This window comes from Pholcus phalangioides, unplaced genomic scaffold (genome assembly GCF_987345545.1).
Source record: "Pholcus phalangioides strain wild (caught in Gottingen) unplaced genomic scaffold, Ppha-v1.0 ptg000014l_1, whole genome shotgun sequence".
In the NCBI taxonomy this organism is placed as follows: Eukaryota; Metazoa; Arthropoda; class Arachnida; order Araneae; family Pholcidae; genus Pholcus; species Pholcus phalangioides.
In genome coordinates, this window is record NW_028301607.1 from 21,989,602 (window position 1) to 22,008,306 (window position 18,705).

Below are 18,705 nucleotides of genomic sequence, written 5' to 3' on the forward strand. Positions count from 1 at the left end.
TTTCAGATTTGATAAAAAATTTAATGTTTCAAATTGTTACATGTATAGTATCACAAAACAACAATATCACAAATCGAATAAGAAATCACTAGCAATCATCAACACACCCGAGTGATGCAAGTAGATTTTGCAGCTGTGGTACTGTTTCAGCAATTTTTGGTGAAAGACTTTCCTATTAAAAAAAAATGATGTTTGTGATGATTTATTGAAATTACGTTAGCAGCTTTTTGGTGAACAAAAAAAGGTGCCATTTATGAAGAAAAAACAAAACAAAAATTGAACATTCGAATCTGAAAATACAGTAAACCTCTCTTTTACAAACATTGATGGGACAAAAAAATTTGTCCGTAGAGACAAAAAAATTTGTCCGTAGAAGAGGGGTGACTGTTTATCAGGGGTTTGAAATGCATATTTATATTATGCAACGGAGAAATCATTATTTGGCCATAAAGAGGGGTTTTACTGTAGTGTATATTTTGACTTTCTAAATTTTTCTATACAATATTAAATTTACTAAACAAAACATTGATGTCACTAATGTTTAAAAAGAAGAAACTTCTTAAAAAAGATCTTAAATAATAATTGCTTTTAAATGATGTATGATTTCTGATTGGAGTATCAATTCATACACAAATATGTGTGTACAAACTTTAATCTTAAATTGCTCCAATCATTAATAGAAAATTTAGCTTAGTACATTGCTGATTTGCTTCTTAATTATTCACAATGTAGGAAAATAATGGCTGTCCAAAACGAAATATGATAACAGTGAGAAATAAACTTACTTCATATGTTTTTGGACATGAGGCCTTCAAGAGTAGTAAACACTTTTTACATAGATCAAAAATAGTCTCTTTTGCTAATACGATAAACATTAAGAATATATTTAATTATACATGCATTAAAAAATATATTTCTTACAAAAGTGAATCAACTTAAAAACGCTAACACAACTCTTGTACTATATATTTTCATTTTGCAATTATAAATAAGAATTCAAAATTACATTTTTTAATCATTAAAAAATAATCATGAAAATGAAAAGTTCTGCTACATTGGCATTAAGTAAAGACACAATTATTATTGAAATTCTATAATATTTTTCTCCTGCATGAAACTCTATTTTCCGATATTTCTTTCCTTCAAATACCTTTAAATTTATTGGATGAAAGAACCCAAGATTAGTCTATTAACCCTTTCAATGGCGAGCAGTGGCCAACTGCAAATCTTAATTTTTAATCCATTATATTATTTCACAATCTCAGCATGTTTGATATCATTTGAAAGAAGAATAATGCGGCTTTGTACAATCATAACTATTATATTATTTTCATTCATCATATTTTATTGTGAGTGATGAATGTTTACTGCTTAACACTTGGGAATCCGAGATATTATTGTAAAGAACATGTTTTAGCCCATTGAGCTAAAACGCCCTGCATAATTATTATTGTAAAGAGCATGTTTAAGCCCCTTTGAGCTAAAATGCCCTGTTCTTTGTTACAGTTCTTTGTTACAGTCAGGAGGGTGTTATAAATCCGATTTTTGGCAGCCATAGAATCAAAAAAACAATTTTATCAAAGAAAATATATGAATTTTTAAGTAATATAAGTTTTATTACATAATATTATAGACAAGACTATTTTATAAACATAAAAAATTTCAAATTAATTCAATGATTAGTTTAAAATTTATAATTTTTTTACAAAACATCTGCAAAAACCATCAATTCCATTTAATCCTTTATATCTGAAATAGTGAAAAGTAGAATAAAAAGGAAATAATAAATTAAAATAAAAGTATAAACATAATGATAATAACAAATAGTTATCATGTAAATTATTCGTTAAGTCATTTTAGTTCAAAGACAAAAAACAATAATATTTTTGTAGCAGTTATTAGTTCAAAACAAATTATCTAACCTGGTACTTCAAAGTACTATGAAAATATAAAGGGTTGAATCTCCTTCGGGTTAAGATATGGAGTTCTTGTGTTTAGGCTGTTGTGAAACAATTCCAATAAAAAAATCTAATTTTTTTATTAAACAGCTCTTGCATATGATATGAGGTTTTGCAATAGGTACTAACCTATATAGTCAAATTTTGATATTTTGAAGTGCAATTGATATTACTTGAAGTTATCAAATTGAGTTATATGGACTCCTTGATTTACAGGAAATATTTTACACAGGAGAACACTACTTATGAAGTTATTATTTTTGTCCCCAAGGGTTGTACTGATATCCAACTGTAGTTTAGGTATAACATTTGCTGAAGTTGTGAGATTGAATTGCATGATCAATCTTATTTGAATAAAAAATAATTACGATTATTAAAATCCATAAAATAAATTATTTAATGATCAAGAGGAGAAACTACGTATGATATCACTATTAGTTTTTATAAGGTCAGAATCTAAGAAATTGAAAGTTTCTTGTATTGATGCATTTTACTATAAGAAAATCCAGAATTTAAAAAGAAATATTACACAAACATTTGCATGTATGTCCAAGCATGTGAAAAATAAAAGAAAATCTTTTTACATGAGAAAAACATGTGAAATACTACACGCAATACCGCTGCAATATCTCAACTGGTGCTCCCAGGGGCTCCGCAGCCACTCAAGAGAAGTTCATTTGCAAAAAAGTAAAAAAGTAATTTTAAATAATAAAAATATATCAGTAACTAAATGGGGCTCTGACATAGAAATCATATATACCAGAAAGAGCTCAGTGAGTCAAAAAAGGTTGAGAACTGCAGCACTATTGAATACATGTGGAATATACACTACATTATTGGAAAAATATTACAATTTTAAATTGTATCTAGCTATCTCATATTCACCATTTTCATCAGTGTGGGTTTCATCGTGTACATCACAAAACAGAATCAAAATTGATTTCATGAAATCCAAGCAATGATTCTCCATTCTAAAGAAAAGAAGTAACAATTGATATTATGCAATCCTTTAAATTAACTGAATTTTATAATTTTCTTTTCATGGTAATTCAATTGTTCTTTCAGAAAGTCTTTTAGTTTACAGTTTGCAAGAGAAATATTTTTCTCAAGTTTTCAAACAAGTGTGTTTAGTGTCAAGAAATGTATTCAAAACGTACCTAGGCCATGCAACTTTAATTAGGGCAATGAGAGAATTCAAAGCATTAATCCTTGAAACTTCTTCGGATCCATCCGCCACTGATAGGTATTCTAATAGTGCTTGTTTCGTCCTCTACATTCAAAAACAATAATGGTACCATCTCACAATTTAGTGCCTGATTTTTTATTATAAAATTATACATAATGTTATTTTACTTATAAAATTTACAGAACAAAATGTATCTTTGCAAATACACATTGCAGTAAGCAAAGATAGAACCAAAGAAAGGCAGTTATTAAAAAAAAGAATATCACTCAAACCTTCATGTGTTTTAAGATAGTTATTCCCATGTCACCAATAAAACTGGGTAGTTGAGTAGAATATGCTCGTCTCAGTTTTATTTGACTTTCCATGGTCATATTCCAGAGCAATTGGTGATACACCTCATCGTAACTATTCCACTAAAATGAAACAAAAATCAAACAGAAAATTTTCAAAGGTATAAGACAGATCAACTACAAAACAAATCATAAAAAAAAAATTCAACTTGTGAAACATTAAATTTTTATGTATGACACAAAATATTTAATTTAAAAAAAGAACAGTTTGAATAAAATCAACTAACTGATGTTTAAGAAAAGGATTTGCCATATTCACTGACATATTAGATGCACCTGTGTACACGGCATGCCTTTTCTTTTTCTGTACTCATTTCTTACAATCAATAAACATTTAGCACTACTTAAAATGCATCTTGTTAACATCTTTCTGGGGCATTTGTAATGAATTGGTACAAGCAGGAGCGTGTTCTATACATATAAGTGGCCCCAATATATTTATTTTATTGGAGTTATGCTTCTGTGCGTGTGCTGCCACCTGATTTTCATATTAAGTGAAAATAAGAAGTGCCTGAATTTTTCATGTTATGAAAGAATAGCGTTGAAGGTCTGCCTGCTCTGTGCAAAGAGACATTTTCAAACAAGAGAAGCTTGTATTCGCCTTTCAAAGTTGGAAAACAGCATTTACTACTGCTATAAAAAATGGGCTCTGTTTGCAAGACCTATTTCTTTAAAGGAAAAAGCCTATGGTATACCATATAACTGATCAAATTCCAAAGAGGAACGTTCATGAGGTGCATATGAATTTAACAGTAGTAGTACAACTGACCTCTCTCGCCCCCTAAAAAGAGGCTTGACACCTTTGAAAATTCAATAAAGAAAAATTTCTCACATACCTCTAAGTAGCTATTAATTTATGTTTGCATAAAGTTTTTAATGCAGAAAAGTTTTTATTCAAAAACAGTACTAGATAACATGCTTGTAAATATCAATGAAAAATACATTTTTTTACATCAATCACTATTTCACCATTAAATACTAGATTGAGTCGGTTCATTTGAAAGATGAGTAAAATATACTAACCTTCCTCGGTTGCCGACTAATATGAAGACTCGTGTTTTGTCCAGAGAGAAATTTCAATAAACAGGGATACAAAACAATGACTATTTCGACCTCTTTTTGGTAAAGGAGTCTAAACAAAGCATCATAAACAACATCAGCTCTTCCATATAACTTTAATTCTGTTGGGGGCTACAAATTTTAGAAGGGTTGCATTAATAATAATCGGCATACAGACTGAATAAAGAAACAGCAATTCTGAAATTTTGAGCATTTTATGGGCATACATATACAAGGTGCCCTGTAAGTGCTAATGTGGCCTCATCGATCGTCCATCGTAGAGGTATAGTTTTAGTTAAAAAAATGCTCAAAAGGCATTCAAAAACTACTGCACCAATTTTGAGAGTGAAAATACAGTGTGTAACAAAATAAAAAAGTATAAATTTTCATACGGTCCTCCTTGTCCTCCAACTTCCGATAAGAAAATTGTTGCCCCGTCTCTCTTAAGGCCTAACCAAAAAAATTCCCAATTGTTAATTGTTAAGTTATTCACCGAGATATTTGAATTCAGAAATTGGAGAAAAGTTGGAAAAGGACAGCACAAATCAGGGAAAAAGGAGCATTGCCCATTAATTTTTGCCGTTCTTTCATAACTTTTCTCTGATATATCAATTCAAATATCTTAGAGAATATTGAACTTAAAAACATGAAATTTTTTTCTTTTGGAATCAGGAGAGACAAGCCAACAACTTTCTAACTGGAAGTTAAAGAACACAGGGGCCGCATAAAAATTTAGATTTTTTATTTTGCAACACACTGTATTTTCACTCTCAAAACTGGTACAGGGTAATTTTTGAATGCCTTTTGCGCATTCTTCAAGTTGGAATAATACCTCTAAGACAGAATGTTGATGAGATAAAAGCCGCATTAGCGCTAACAGGATCACCATGTGTAATTAAATGTTTTCAGTACACTCACCACATTATTGATGATATGATGTAAGCATTGAATACCATGGACTTTGAGGGATGTTGAGTAGTGAGATACAAACATGAGAGGTGGAGGTAACACATCGGGAATATAATTTGCCAAATCGGGATGCTGAAATAATTTAATGACACACACACATATATATATACTATTTAAATCACAGTAAAAAACACTTATGCAAGAAAATGAAAGCAGTGAAGTAAAACGCTCGATTTTATGGACAATATTCTGAATCATCTTGATGTTGATGACTTGAGCTTAACATACCAGGCAGATACCCACATTAATATTCCTTGCAGAACCTCTAACGTAAAGGGTATCCATTGGAAAAGCAGCAACACCTTCCCATAGCCCATCTATCTATCCATCCCACCTGGCCAAACATGAGAACACTTTTCAAAGAATTGAGGATAAAAAAACGAAGTATTTTTTATGAAATAGTATATGTATAATAAACTAAAATATGATGTTGATGATTGAATTTTAATAACAAAAAGTTACAGACATTAAAAAAAAATATGTTACTTTTTCAACCTAAAACATATCAGGAAAAGATCCCCCCTGGATATTAGTGCCAAAATGAACTTCCGAAAGGAAAATTATTTGTCTCTACTGGATCCTCTTACATACCAGGCAAGTAAGCTAGCCAATACACCAGAGACACACCACCTCTTACCGAGTAGTCTGCTGAGATGAATGGCGACGTTGCCTCTCTTCAAGTTCAGCAAATACACCCCAGATGATAATAGAGAAACATGTTACTGCCCAGGTTTGATTCCCAGTACAGACAAATAACTTTTCTTTCTGAAGTCCATCTCGGCACTAATATCCAAGGGAAGGACCGGTTCCTCTTAAGCTTGCACCCTACGCAAATACCAATTTTTGGGCGCCCCCCCCCAATATATAGTGTATGGGGGGAGGGGGTGTAGGGTAGGTAGCCCATGCCTAAAATACAAAATGCCAAAATGCATTTAATTTTGGGGACCTAAAAATTTGTGGGCTCTGAACATGTGGCCAACTTTCCCAAGCAAGAAATACAGCTTGCCCAGTGGATTCTCTTTCTTTGATATGTTGCAGGCTGAAAAAGTAACATAGTTCTATACTGTCACCATATGAAGTTGAAGGAAGGCTGAAACGTTTCCATTCAGCTCATCACACTACTATATGTGTTTACTCAGTAAGAGGAGTTGTTTCTAGTGTATTGGTTAGCGTACTTGCCAGGTATGCAAGAGGACTCTGGTTCAATTCTCGGTGGAGATAAATACATTTCATTATCAAAGTTCATGTCAGTACAAATATTCAGAGAATCTCTTTCTTTGATAAGTTACAGACATTTTAAAGTCAGAAAAGATGAAAATTTAGCCATCATAATTACAGTTCTATGCTTTAGGGTCCTAATAATTGGCTATGAAGGGTAAAGGAAAAGATGCTTTTTTTAAACAATAGGAGTATAGATATTGTAAAATTTTTTAAAAGAAAAAAGAAGACACTAAAGTTGCTAATTTATATCAATGGCTAACAACACAATTTTTTATTTTTTTTTGATAAAATGTATTTCTTGAATTAACAATTAATCACCTATTTAGAAATTGAATAAGGCTCAATAATGTTAATTATTCATCCAGGCTAATGGGGCATCATAACATTGCTCAGTTCTTCCCTGACCAGAGGAAAGAAAGAAATACTTTTCCATTTGAGTAAAGAAAAATCAAGCCAGAACAGCAACATAAGGCTGAAGCAAGAACCTCTTGGTAACATGGATGAAAAAAAAGTTGCTCAAAATTTGCTTCTAACTGTAGGTTACGGTCCGATTGACCAGAAAAAAGAGTTGTTGAACCATGAGAGTTATTAATTATATTACCACCAACCCCATTGTTCCTTCAAAAGAGAGTCAATAAAAATTATCAAAGGATCAACATTTTGCAGAAATAAAAAAAAACTAGTTTTGGATTCAAAATGCAAGTTTGATTTCACCATTTTTTACACTGCATAAACAAAACAATAATCACAACATGGATTATGATTAATTAATTTTTACCTGAACATAGGAAAGTAGCCATTTGAAAATATGGCAGGTGGTTGGATTAAGTATCCAAGTATTTTCCATCAAAGAAGGCCTCATAGACAACAAAATGCTTTTGAAAAGAGTCAACGTTCCTTTGATGTTCGAACCTAACAACTTCTCCAAACTTTCATGTCCAGTGAGACCAAGAACACTTTGAATGATCTCTTAAAACATAAAAAGATTGAGAAATTGATTATTATCATAACAATATAATTATTTATAATATTAAAATGTGACAAAAAATAATGGTTATTACAAAAAAATATATAGGACATATACAGGGTGCATAGGTAACAGGGGGTTTCACATTCTACTGGTGAACCATTGATCTTAGCGGCATACTTTCAATTAGAAAAATTATCCAAATAACATGTAGTGTTCCGATATGCTAATCATGTTGCAAGGGGTTGCAACATGGTTTTTTTCCCCCTTATTGTTCTGAAACAGAATATTTTTGCTTTGAGTTAAAATCATGCATTTATTATTATTATTTAGCCATTGTGTATAATTTGAATGGAACTGTCAGATGTGTTTTACGAATTACAATAATTTTTTTAATGCGCGGTACGTTCCATAGACCCCCCCCCCCTGAGAAAGTCTTTCGGCTGAGTAACTGTGAAACTGACCAAGAACCCGATGGATGGATTTTCGTTTTCACTTCACATTTTTCTCCACTATAGGTGGTCGATTGCAAAAGAAATTTCATGCAAACATGGATTATAGTTGCTACTACTAGTACTACCCAAATAGGGCAATATGAGCCGAGTATGAAAATGATTGTCGATAACAGGGCCATCATTTCAACTTTTTCCAGGGGGGAGTCGGGGCAAAGCACATGTACTCAATGTATGTATGTATGTATGTATGTATGTATATATATATACATATATCCCATTTTTAGTTTATTTTTTAAAGCTAGCCCCCTGCCCCCCCCCCCTAAATGACAGGCCTGGTTGATAAGGAGAGGGCAACCTTCTGACCTCTTACATAGACTTGCAAGGATGATAATTTATTGAGAAAATAAATGATAAAATCTGATGTTCAACCTCAGAGTCAAAATGCGCAAAAAAAAAAACTTTCGACGGAGAAAAAATTGATAACATAAACCAAAATCTTGATAAACAAACTTTTTCCATGTTATGATATTGGTTCGTTCGGTACTTTGCAAAAGTCATAACAATATCCAAATAATAACATTATCCATGATTCTTATAAGCATCAAAAGGGCTTTTTCAACGAACTTCCAGCAATTTTGATAATCCAGCCCACCCTGGTGTGATATGTGCCGGATTAGTGAGAGTCTACTGTACACACCAAAATTTAATTCAAAATAACAGATGTTAATGATGCAAGTAACTCTTTTGTTATTTAACTCTAGTCGGGGTATCACCAAATAAACCAGCAATTCTCAAAGAATGTGCGTGACACCCAGGTGCCATGAGACAGTGCAATATATTTTAATTTCTAAATACTGTAGGTTCTCAAAAACTTTGTTTCATGTAATTTTATATGAGTAAAAATTCTAATGTGATGAAATTCAGGAGCTCTGGGGGAGGGGGTTCAAGTTTTTTTTACTGATACTGTACCCTTATAAGTAAATTAAAGTTATGTCTCCCATGGTTAGCACAATTGCCTGGATTGCAAGAGGACAGGGTTTGATTCCTGGCAGACGGACACAAGTGGCCCTTTCTTTCAGCAATAATAACCAGTCATTTGAGTTTGGCTATGATTCATTCCCAGTTTTCACCACATGCAAATTCAATTGCGCATGGTCTTTGCTCAGAGTCAAATCCAAAATTATCAAAAAATGATATATCAGTTGTATCTATTGAATCCTATGTATAAAATATATTGAGAGCTATCTGTAGTGTGGACACCAGTGAGTTTTTTTACCAAAGCTATTGGATTCCTTGCTACTCCTGAGAATTCAGAAGACACATTGAAAATGTAATTAAATTAATTAATTACAATTTTAACTAAATTAACTTGATGATAAATTTTAAGATTTCATTTGATTTGATGAATTTAATTGAAAATAATTGTATATGTACTTAGTTCTAGTTTGGGGGGTTGCAATTCTCTTAACTCACTCCGAAGGGTGAAGAAACCTAAATTAGGAAACCAGTGGTGGATGTGATATACGTTCCCCCTCCCCTTTTGAGAAATTTTCCCATCAACCCATTGATGCTGGTTGGTAAGAAAATTTTTAATTCAAAATTTTAATTTTTTCTTTCCCAATAAATGGTGGGAGTGTGGCTCCACGCAGTGGTTTTTTTCTTTCTAAAAACCAACGTCATCTTTAATGGGTTAAAAATTGAATTCATTTCCCATTTAAGGTTTTCTCACCAGATATAAATTTGTGTGTGTATGATTTCAATAAGGACTTTTATCAAGCAGGATCCACTGCATTAGACTTTCTTTCAAACACAATTCAGGTCTATCGCCATGAGCAATTTACTACCAAATGAGTTGTGCTAGAAGTGTAAGTGTACATACCTCTGAGTGCATACATAGTATTGTGTGTCTGATTTTTCAACGCTGCGAGATTTACATGGCCAGTCTAGATTTCACTTCTGAAATATAGATAGCAGCGTTGAAAAAAAATGAGAATACAAGAATCATTGGGAATGAGAATTGAGTGATAATTACCAGAAACCGATGACTTTGCTTCCTCATTACTCCATGGAAAAGTACTCTGATTATGAGTCCCGCAAAGCATGAAGATTTGTTGAAAAAATCCATTCATGTGAACGAGACTGAGTGATTTGAATTTCAGTTTGGAAAGAAGAACCTTCAAACACTTGAAACAAAGTGGAACATGCTCCAATACATCAACAAAGTCGCTGGAGTCATATTCTGAAAAAGTAATTTTTATTTTCTCGATTTGAAACTTTGTAATGGCATTAGCAAAGAACTATACATTTTGGATGTCTATGCTATTTAAACAAAATTGATAAACATAAACTATTGAAAATGCAGCAAAGCTTAACAAGTCAAAAAAAAAAAATTAATGTGCTATATACATATACAAGACTTTCTTTCAGAAAAACGGTCTGAAATAATTTTTTGTGTGACTTATCTGGGACCATGAATTTCCATGATGGAGGAAGGAGACAATGACATGAATTCTACAAATTTTATGCTGTCCTCTCACTCCACACAATTTATACCCACACATAAAAGATTTTAGGTGCCAGTACCAATTTTTTAGTCACCATGGTGACCTACCACCTGGGATTATAGAAGGGGAATTTTTTCCAGAGAAAAGACAATCACACACATTTTCATGTCAAAATTAGAGAACCACAAAAAACTAATTTCACACAGCCAATTTACATAGACAACAAGTATCATGACAAATATGTTTACATTGGATGCAGGTGTTGGGGGAATATGATTGAAAAGTTCAAAATGTTCAATAGGGTGGATATGATGGACCATGAATTACATCTATATTTGTATGGGCATTTTTTTTCTCAGCCGCCTCATTGGGCATTTTGCTAGCTGTGGCCTTGTATTTGTATAAATCAAGCCTTGTTGGTGTGTGACACCAACAAGGCAGTACTGCAACCACAATAGACATTTCTCTTTTTTCAAATGTTTTTATGTGCCTTAAATAGTCATGCTCAAGTCTTCTGACAAATTCAGTAATGCTTGTAGCGCTAGTTCATTTGCATGCACTGCCATAACCTTGATATACAAAAAGCAGGAGAAAGATCAACTAGATAAAAATTTAATGAAAAAAAAAACCTGTATCATGGCTTCTTATTTATTTTTATTTGCACACGTAACAGAATTGAAAAAAAAATTTAACGAAATGCAGATAGACAACATAAAACAATGATTTTGACACTCTCAAGAATATAGAACCAACACATCGACGCAGTTGTTAACCTCTTCGCTTACAAGCTATTGGTAAAAAATTCAGATGATCTCTATTTGACAAATTTGCGATAAATATGGTAACCTCGTCCCAACCTAACTGCATGTCAGAAAAAGGAAAATGAAAGGGGAAAGTATTATAATAGAGAAATTGATAAGAGAGTACATATGAAGAATATTTCTCTTTTCAATCTCACTTAAGCTGGTCTCTTTTGCTCTTACATGTATATACAGGGTGAGCAAAAAGTCTGCAAAAATTTTAAAAATTCATAAAAACAGGAAAAATAACCAAAATAAATAATGGTTTGCAGGATTAGCATCGCTAGATCACTGGAATTTTTTTTAAAAAGAAAAAACTAAAAAACAGCCGATAGGTGGCGCTGACATACACAAGTCAAGGAAAAGATACGCAAATAACAAACAGAATGCCTCCAAATTGTTTATTACAACAGCATGTGTTCCACATGACCACCACCACAGGGGATAACACATTTCAGGAGAGACAAATCCAGCAATGGCAGAGTGCAGCAGGTCCACATACACGGTTTACAACGCTGAACTGGTTGTGGATTAGGAGCGCATGTTCTTATAACAGAGTCATTTACATTGCATATTTCCATCTAAGTCAATCGTACCAGCATCACCTATTGGCTGTTTTTGAGTTTTTTTTCCCTTTCTTAAAAAAATTCCTGTGACCTAGCGGATAAGCATTGAATAGGGGAAAGGGGCGTCGTGAGTGAAAAAGTTTTCCAACCCCTGGGATATGCCATATAAATGTGCTTTTTGTAGAACCTAACAGTGCCATAATTGCGTAATTTTCATACATGGTGTGTATTTTCAGTGCAGCAATCTATTTTTCAAACTGGAAATTAGCAATGAATAAATGTTGTTATGAGTGTATTTACATGTTGTAAGGTCAAAAAATATGTAGGCCTACCTCTCTTAAAATGTGAATCCTCTTGGACAGAGGAGGACAATATAACAGATTTCATGCACATACTTTGAATGTCATTCAAGATTTTAAATCAGTAGAAAATCTGAGAAAAAGTATTGTTAACGTGACTCAAAATAATCATACCTTGATGCTCCTCTTTACTCGAATCTTTAACTAAAGCTTGAGATACTATCAATTCGACCAGCTCATTGAGCTGCTCATATTCATATGATTCTGATATCAAAATCACCGGGAATTCTTTTATGTTTTCTTCCAGCTCCTGTATAGATACCTGTAAGATATATTACATTAAATAAAAAAACATTAAATAAAAATTTGCTTAACAAAGGTTTCCTTGAAACAGACCTAGTTATCAAGTTATCAATTGAAGTTATCAACAAACTCTGAAGGGGTGATATTAGGCATCAAGAGGAACAAAACTGCCATAAAACATGGTATCTCAATCCACATTTAGTCGGTGAAAATTGCAAAAATATTTATGAAGGGTGTGACGTCAAGTGAAATAAAAAGGCCAATAATAAATAGGAAAGAACATTTATTTCATAGCAGGATTACAACACAGCCTGTGGTCTACAAAATAAAGTACAATAATGAGTAAAAAAAAAATAAATAAGTATAAAACCATTTACTTGACAGTATGATTATAATACAGCCTGTGCAGCACAGTTCAAGGTCAGAAAGTAGACGAAGAGAAGTGATTACAGGAGTTGTTCAAAGTTGTGGCTGTGAAGGTCAGTGCACAGCTGACAGCCACAATTGTTGGATGCTCTCAAACATACCAGGTGTGCCGACCATCTCCAGCAGGGCCCCTAGGATAGGACCTTTGGTGGGCCTCCAGACCAGACGTTTCACGGGCCCCTTTATAGTAAATTTATGGCGTAAAAAAATAAAAAAATGATGAGAATCGTCCCGGGCCCCAGGGTCTTGTCAGCCTCCCCCATTGTGGGGGCCAGGGAAAGAGGCTGACAGGGCTGTAGCCTGTCAGCCTGTATTTTTTCACGCCATAAATTTCGTATATAAAATAAGTTTTCAATAACTACTCTACTTGTTTAACACTCAAACTAAGCAAAAGAAAAATTAATAAACAAAATGGTCCACATACACTCCCCCAAATAACCTTGAAAATTATACACTTTCAGCTTTGATTAATTGCAATATACAACATTTGTAATATTTGGCAATATATCAATGATTTACTGCTCAGTTAAAAACCAATTACACAAATTTTGTAGATAGGATTTGGTAGAAAAGTAGGACAAAAGCAGAGCATTTTACCAAAAAGTAGTAAAAATAGGACAAGTGGAAACCGTGTATTATATGATAGCTGTTCCAAGCCCCTTTTTTCTCAACTTTACCCCAAATTAGCGGATTTTCCATAACTCGGACACGAGCCCAATAAACATTATCATAACTAACACTAGCTATTAGATGATATAAGAAATGGATTCTCTCACATTGCTACGTTTTGTGAGGTCAAAGATACTCTTCCATTGTGGGAAAGTTTCGCAGAGCGTCATTTTGGACCCACAACGAAACACACGCCATAAACAGCTGAAAGTCAATGGTAAACTTCAAAATTCCACGGGGCTGTAGCTGCCAGGGCCATCAATGGTAAACACATACAGATACAGATCGATTGGTAAACAATATCCCTGAAACTTGAAAAAATCAAACTAATGCGGACGGCTTTTGCCGACCACGTGTGGTTGTGATGATGATTGTTGACAGTTGAAAAAAAAACAACAAAAACTTGCTCAAGCATCAACATGCTGACCATATTTTAAAACTAATAAGGAAAGAAAAGAACAGGTAAACACGGACTTCGAATCTCTGCCCAAAAAAAAAGCCAAACGTGGAAAAAATTATAATACTGTTTATACCTTTTGGGCTGTTATGCCTTGTTCGAGGTCTTTTTTGAAGCAAACGTTTCGCCCATTACTGCAGTGGCATCTTCAGTGCAGTTTTCGATAAGCAAGGAGACGAAACGACCGTCTTGGATGACCTTTAAAGCGCGTATACACTAGCGCGCCGATATATACATTAATAGGGCGCGTATATGTTAGCGCTAAAGTGCAGAAATCAGTTATTCTACAGATTATCTAGGTATCAAATCAGTAAATCTGCAGATTAACTAGGTAATGGCGGCATTAACGACTTTCCAGCTTTAGAGGTAACACATACACTAGCGCGCCGATCTTACAACGCACGACCCCCTGCAGCGGTTCTAATCCACTCGTGGGAACACAAAGGGAATTTGTGTTCCCTTTCTTTCCCTTGTGTTCGTTGAAAAAACCGATTCCAGGTGGGTTCAGTGAAAACAGCTCAAGAATCGTTCGCAACACCGTACAAATTACTGAACAACCAATTGCGAATGCTTTCATTGCATGATCTGCGCGTTAGTGTATACGCGCTTTTATCCATGGTCCCCAGGCTGGAATCTTTAGCACGCCTTTCTATAGGGAATTTACAGCGTGAAAAAACAGAAAATGATATTGATTGTCCTGGGTTTGTTCCAGACTCTGCCACGAAGCTGGGTTGGAAGAGATCTCGGCAACGGGATAAGTCCAGTGGCAAAGTTCTGGCATTCATTCATTCATGGACTCCAGGGCTGAAAACATGCCACACTCATCCATGTAGGGGCCGTGACGTTATCCACTGACGCTTTTGCTGAAGACACGAAAGGATCAACCTCGTCATTGTAACGTCGAGTAAATCACGTAGCGGCTTCTGATTGGGTGCGTGGGAATCGGAGTCTTTAAATTTGAATCAGAGAGGATATCAATGTCTTAGAAGTGGATATAATGGTCCTCGAAAAAGGCATGTTCGGTGAAAGTAGATTTTTCCGTTTGCTCCAGGTGACAGTAGCATTGATGCTCGGTGAGGAGAGTTTTTATTGAGCGCCAAGTCGTGCTAAGGTAGACGGATTCGCGTGAACAGGTAATCCTATAAACTCCCACCGATGAGAAAGGATCTCGAGTTTACGTTGTGTTTCCAAAGTATGGAACCGATTCGGTCAGTGGCATTTTTTACATATGGGAGGTAAGTTGTGCTCATCTTGTCTAGAACATCCTGGGATTTTTCGTTGGGTCTTGTGGGGTGGATAGTTTTTCTGATACGAGAGTCTCACAAGACATTTGTGACAATGCGTAAAGTTGAAGGGGCAAATTTTTTTCAATGAAATGGCGACTTATTGCCGAATGTTCGGTCGGTGGGGTTTTTCTCGATATGAAGCTAAGAATTCAAGAGAGATGGATGATTTCGCATTCTATTTTGTTTTGATGGCTTGTGCAAATAATGATATTAACATGCAATATCGTTTCGTTCCTAGTGAATCTATTTTCATTATGAATCTAATAACCAAGAAAGGAGTCTACGCCTTACATACTATCCGCCCCCTTTCACTGTCTCATCACCACATTCGAGGTTTGGGAGCAAGATCCTAACCCCGTGCACCTCGAGATCAGTGCTGAAATATAAAAAAAAATTAATATATTGAAAATTTATTGTTATTCTTTTCAGAATTTTCTAATAGAGAGGGAAAAACTATCTTTACGAAGGGGTTCTATCTGTAAACCTTCATATAGGCACTCTACCTAAGTCCTATGCACCTTTGAGAAAAAATGAATGTAAAACTTGGTTACATAGTAGTATTAAAAATGAACCGTATTTAACATGTGCAATGTTTTAAAAAAATTACTATGAAGAAAAATAAATTTGAGATCATCAAGAAACGAAAATTAAAGAGAGAGAGAGAAAAAAAAAAGAAGAAGAAACTTCAGATACATTTGAGGACTCGGACTTGACCCTCAACCTCTGTCTCATGTGCTGTCCACTGTGCCAAACACGAATACTAGCTGCAGTCATAATTACTTATAGTATAGCATCAGACGAGACCCAGGCTCTGTCCCGCAAGGGGAATGCAGAAAATATGTGTAGTATAAGCATGTGGACCGCACAACATAAGGCTCAGTGCGTGCTTAAGCTAGCTAAATTTAAATCAGTGACGCGTTTTAAACGCTGCGAATAAGTACTACCAAGTACTTATTCGCGATCAAGTACTACTGCGATCAAGTAATTACCAGTACTACTAAACCCAGAGTCGTACCTATTGTCATTCCACTGTGGAATTTCTAACGAACTAGTGCATGCAGGAACGTGTTGTGTACTTGTATAATGTCCTGCAAATGAACTTGACTGCCCTCTTCAATGCAACTTGAATTTATATGAGTATAAATATGTGGTTCTCTCGCAATAACCCGTTACTTTTTATATACCTTTAGCCCGTACACCCTCTGACCTAGAGACAGCTGGATTAGGACGAGTAAACGTCAAGAAAGCAGTAGGTTGTATGCTAATGAGGGCCATTCAAATCATGGGCCCATCATATAATGAGATCTGGTTAAGATTTCCGGGATCAAGCATGTAAATTGATAAGCAGGAATTTATAGTTCGGCATATATACGCTCTGCGAAGGAAAATCTCTATCTCCTCTGTAGCTTAGTGGTCAGAGCACTCGTCCGGCAATCGAGGGACCCAGGTTCGACTCCCGGTAGAGGCAGAGATGAGTTTTTTCCTTCCTTAAAAAATTAACATCTCAAATAATAAATATCTTCACAACATCCAGTCTTCTGTATATCTTATATTAACAAGTGGAGAGCGACATTCATGTCATATTTATAGTCAGGTACCAGGGCCCTCAGAAAAGTCATTTCTCCCTGAGTGGCCCCCATGGTGCTCTTAAGATGGCCCTGATGCTAATCTTTTTCCCGTATCCCGAATTCTTTTGTCTTACTCTGTGGATATATTTTTTTGGATGGGATAGGTAAGGTAAGCCTTGTGATTTTGAAGTTGCCACCGGATATTATAGAACTATACATTCACGGCAGAGCTATGCTACTTCACCTAATTGGTACTACCAACGATAATCAAAATAATCAAGAAATCAAAAGCTAGTTTTATTGCACTCGACAAATCATCTTAAATCAACTTCAATGATGGCGGATGTATCGCTATTACTACTGAATCAATCTCGACGCGAGAGAGAATTTCTAATACTAAATTTTTTTTGGTCGATGTCTAACTGTCCGATCGAAATAGATGTAGGTGGGAGGACATCCAATCACATGGCCGGTACGGCGGGCTTCTTCTTCTTGGAGGCCGTTTTCTTCTTCTTGCTGGCTTTCTTCTTGGCCTTGGTCTTCTTCTTGGACTTCTTAGCGGAAGCCTTCTTCTTTTTCTTGGCGGCGGAAGCCTTCGCCTTGGCCTGGGCCTTCGGGACCTTTGCAGCAGCGGGTTTAGCGACTGGTTTCACGATCTTCTTCGGAGTGACGGCGGCGACGTTACCTTGCTGCTTCTGAGCTTCTCCGGGCGAGGGCGTTTTGACTTTCGGATCCATGATCGGTATCACTACTTGGTGCTTGATTCCTGAATGCGGATGACTGATTGAGAGAGTTTTCTTCTCAAGCTTCTGATAAAGAGGTCCGACTCAGCACTATTGTATGAATGAGATGGTTTTGGAACGCTCTGTTCATCTAGAGCTTTCTCCTCGGAGATCGAGATCACGTTCCGATTCACGTTAGTATGCGAGTCCACTTTCAGCCTTTTCAATGGACGCTGTTATTTCCGTGATAATTTTAAATGTGAAAATTCGACAATGATTCGTATTTCGTCTACTGAATAATTCGTTTCAGTAGCCTATAAAATGTGATTTTCCGATATTGATTTCAATGAAATTGTTATGCAATACGAAATTACTACTACGTAACCGTACATGCGACTCGCAAACATTCCTCTGGGGAATTTCTAACGTATTGGTGCACGCCTCTCTTTCTCTCTCTCTCTCTCTCTCTCTCTCTGTGCGTGCGCACGTGGACCTAAGAAGGTCATAGATAGGCTTGAAAAAATTCAGATGCGAGGAAATAAAAATCTTTTAAGAAAAATATGGTGGGAAAATGTGAGCTCTTTCACGTTCCAGCAATAACACCCAGTAAGCCAGGACTATCTCCACGCATGGGTCCATCTAGGGCCATTTTAAGAGCATCATGGGGAGGGGGGGAGCGTGAAAAATTGGTTTTTCTGATGCCCTCTCTACTTGGTTAGAAATGCCTGTCTACGAATTAACATGCTTAAGTGGGGGGGGGGGTGCTCTTAAGCAACCCCTCTTGATGATGATAAAAATAATGATGTGCCTTTCTTTTAGTAAGAAACGCAAAATACCTCCTGAGGAAGAAAGAAATTATGAATTTCCACCCCCTCCCCTGGATAAAATACTGCGCGCACACAAATGCTACTGAGCACACTTTCAAGGAAAAAATCTATGC

At 35.2% G+C, this 18,705-nt stretch overlaps 1 protein-coding gene across 1 annotated transcript; it reads right to left on the reverse strand.

The window, feature by feature from the left end:
* Nucleotides 1-14,089, reverse strand: LOC149078272 (TELO2-interacting protein 2-like). The gene is made up of 11 exons (XM_089241900.1): nucleotides 13,840-14,089; nucleotides 12,509-12,656; nucleotides 10,198-10,404; nucleotides 7,522-7,712; nucleotides 5,472-5,594; nucleotides 4,518-4,685; nucleotides 3,417-3,557; nucleotides 3,116-3,228; nucleotides 2,844-2,929; nucleotides 786-859; nucleotides 1-172 (listed from the first exon to the last, which is right to left on the reverse strand). The coding sequence occupies exons 1-11, from the start codon at nucleotides 13,900-13,902 to the stop codon at nucleotides 89-91; spliced, it is 1,398 nt and encodes a 465-aa protein (XP_089098026.1). The 5' UTR covers nucleotides 13,903-14,089; the 3' UTR covers nucleotides 1-88.
* Nucleotides 14,090-18,705: the final 4,616 nt, after the last annotated feature.

Coding starts and splice junctions, on each gene's coding strand:
- LOC149078272 (XM_089241900.1), bottom strand. CDS start 13,902: ATGACGCTCTGCGAAACTTTCCCACAATGGAAGAGTATCTTTGACCTC. Junction 2,930..3,115: donor ATTAAAGTTGCATGGCCTAG/GTACGTTTTGAA, acceptor TCTTTTCTTTAG/AATGGAGAATCATTGCTTGG. Junction 173..785: donor CATGTCCAAAAACATATGAA/GTAAGTTTATTT, acceptor TTTTTTTAATAG/GAAAGTCTTTCACCAAAAAT.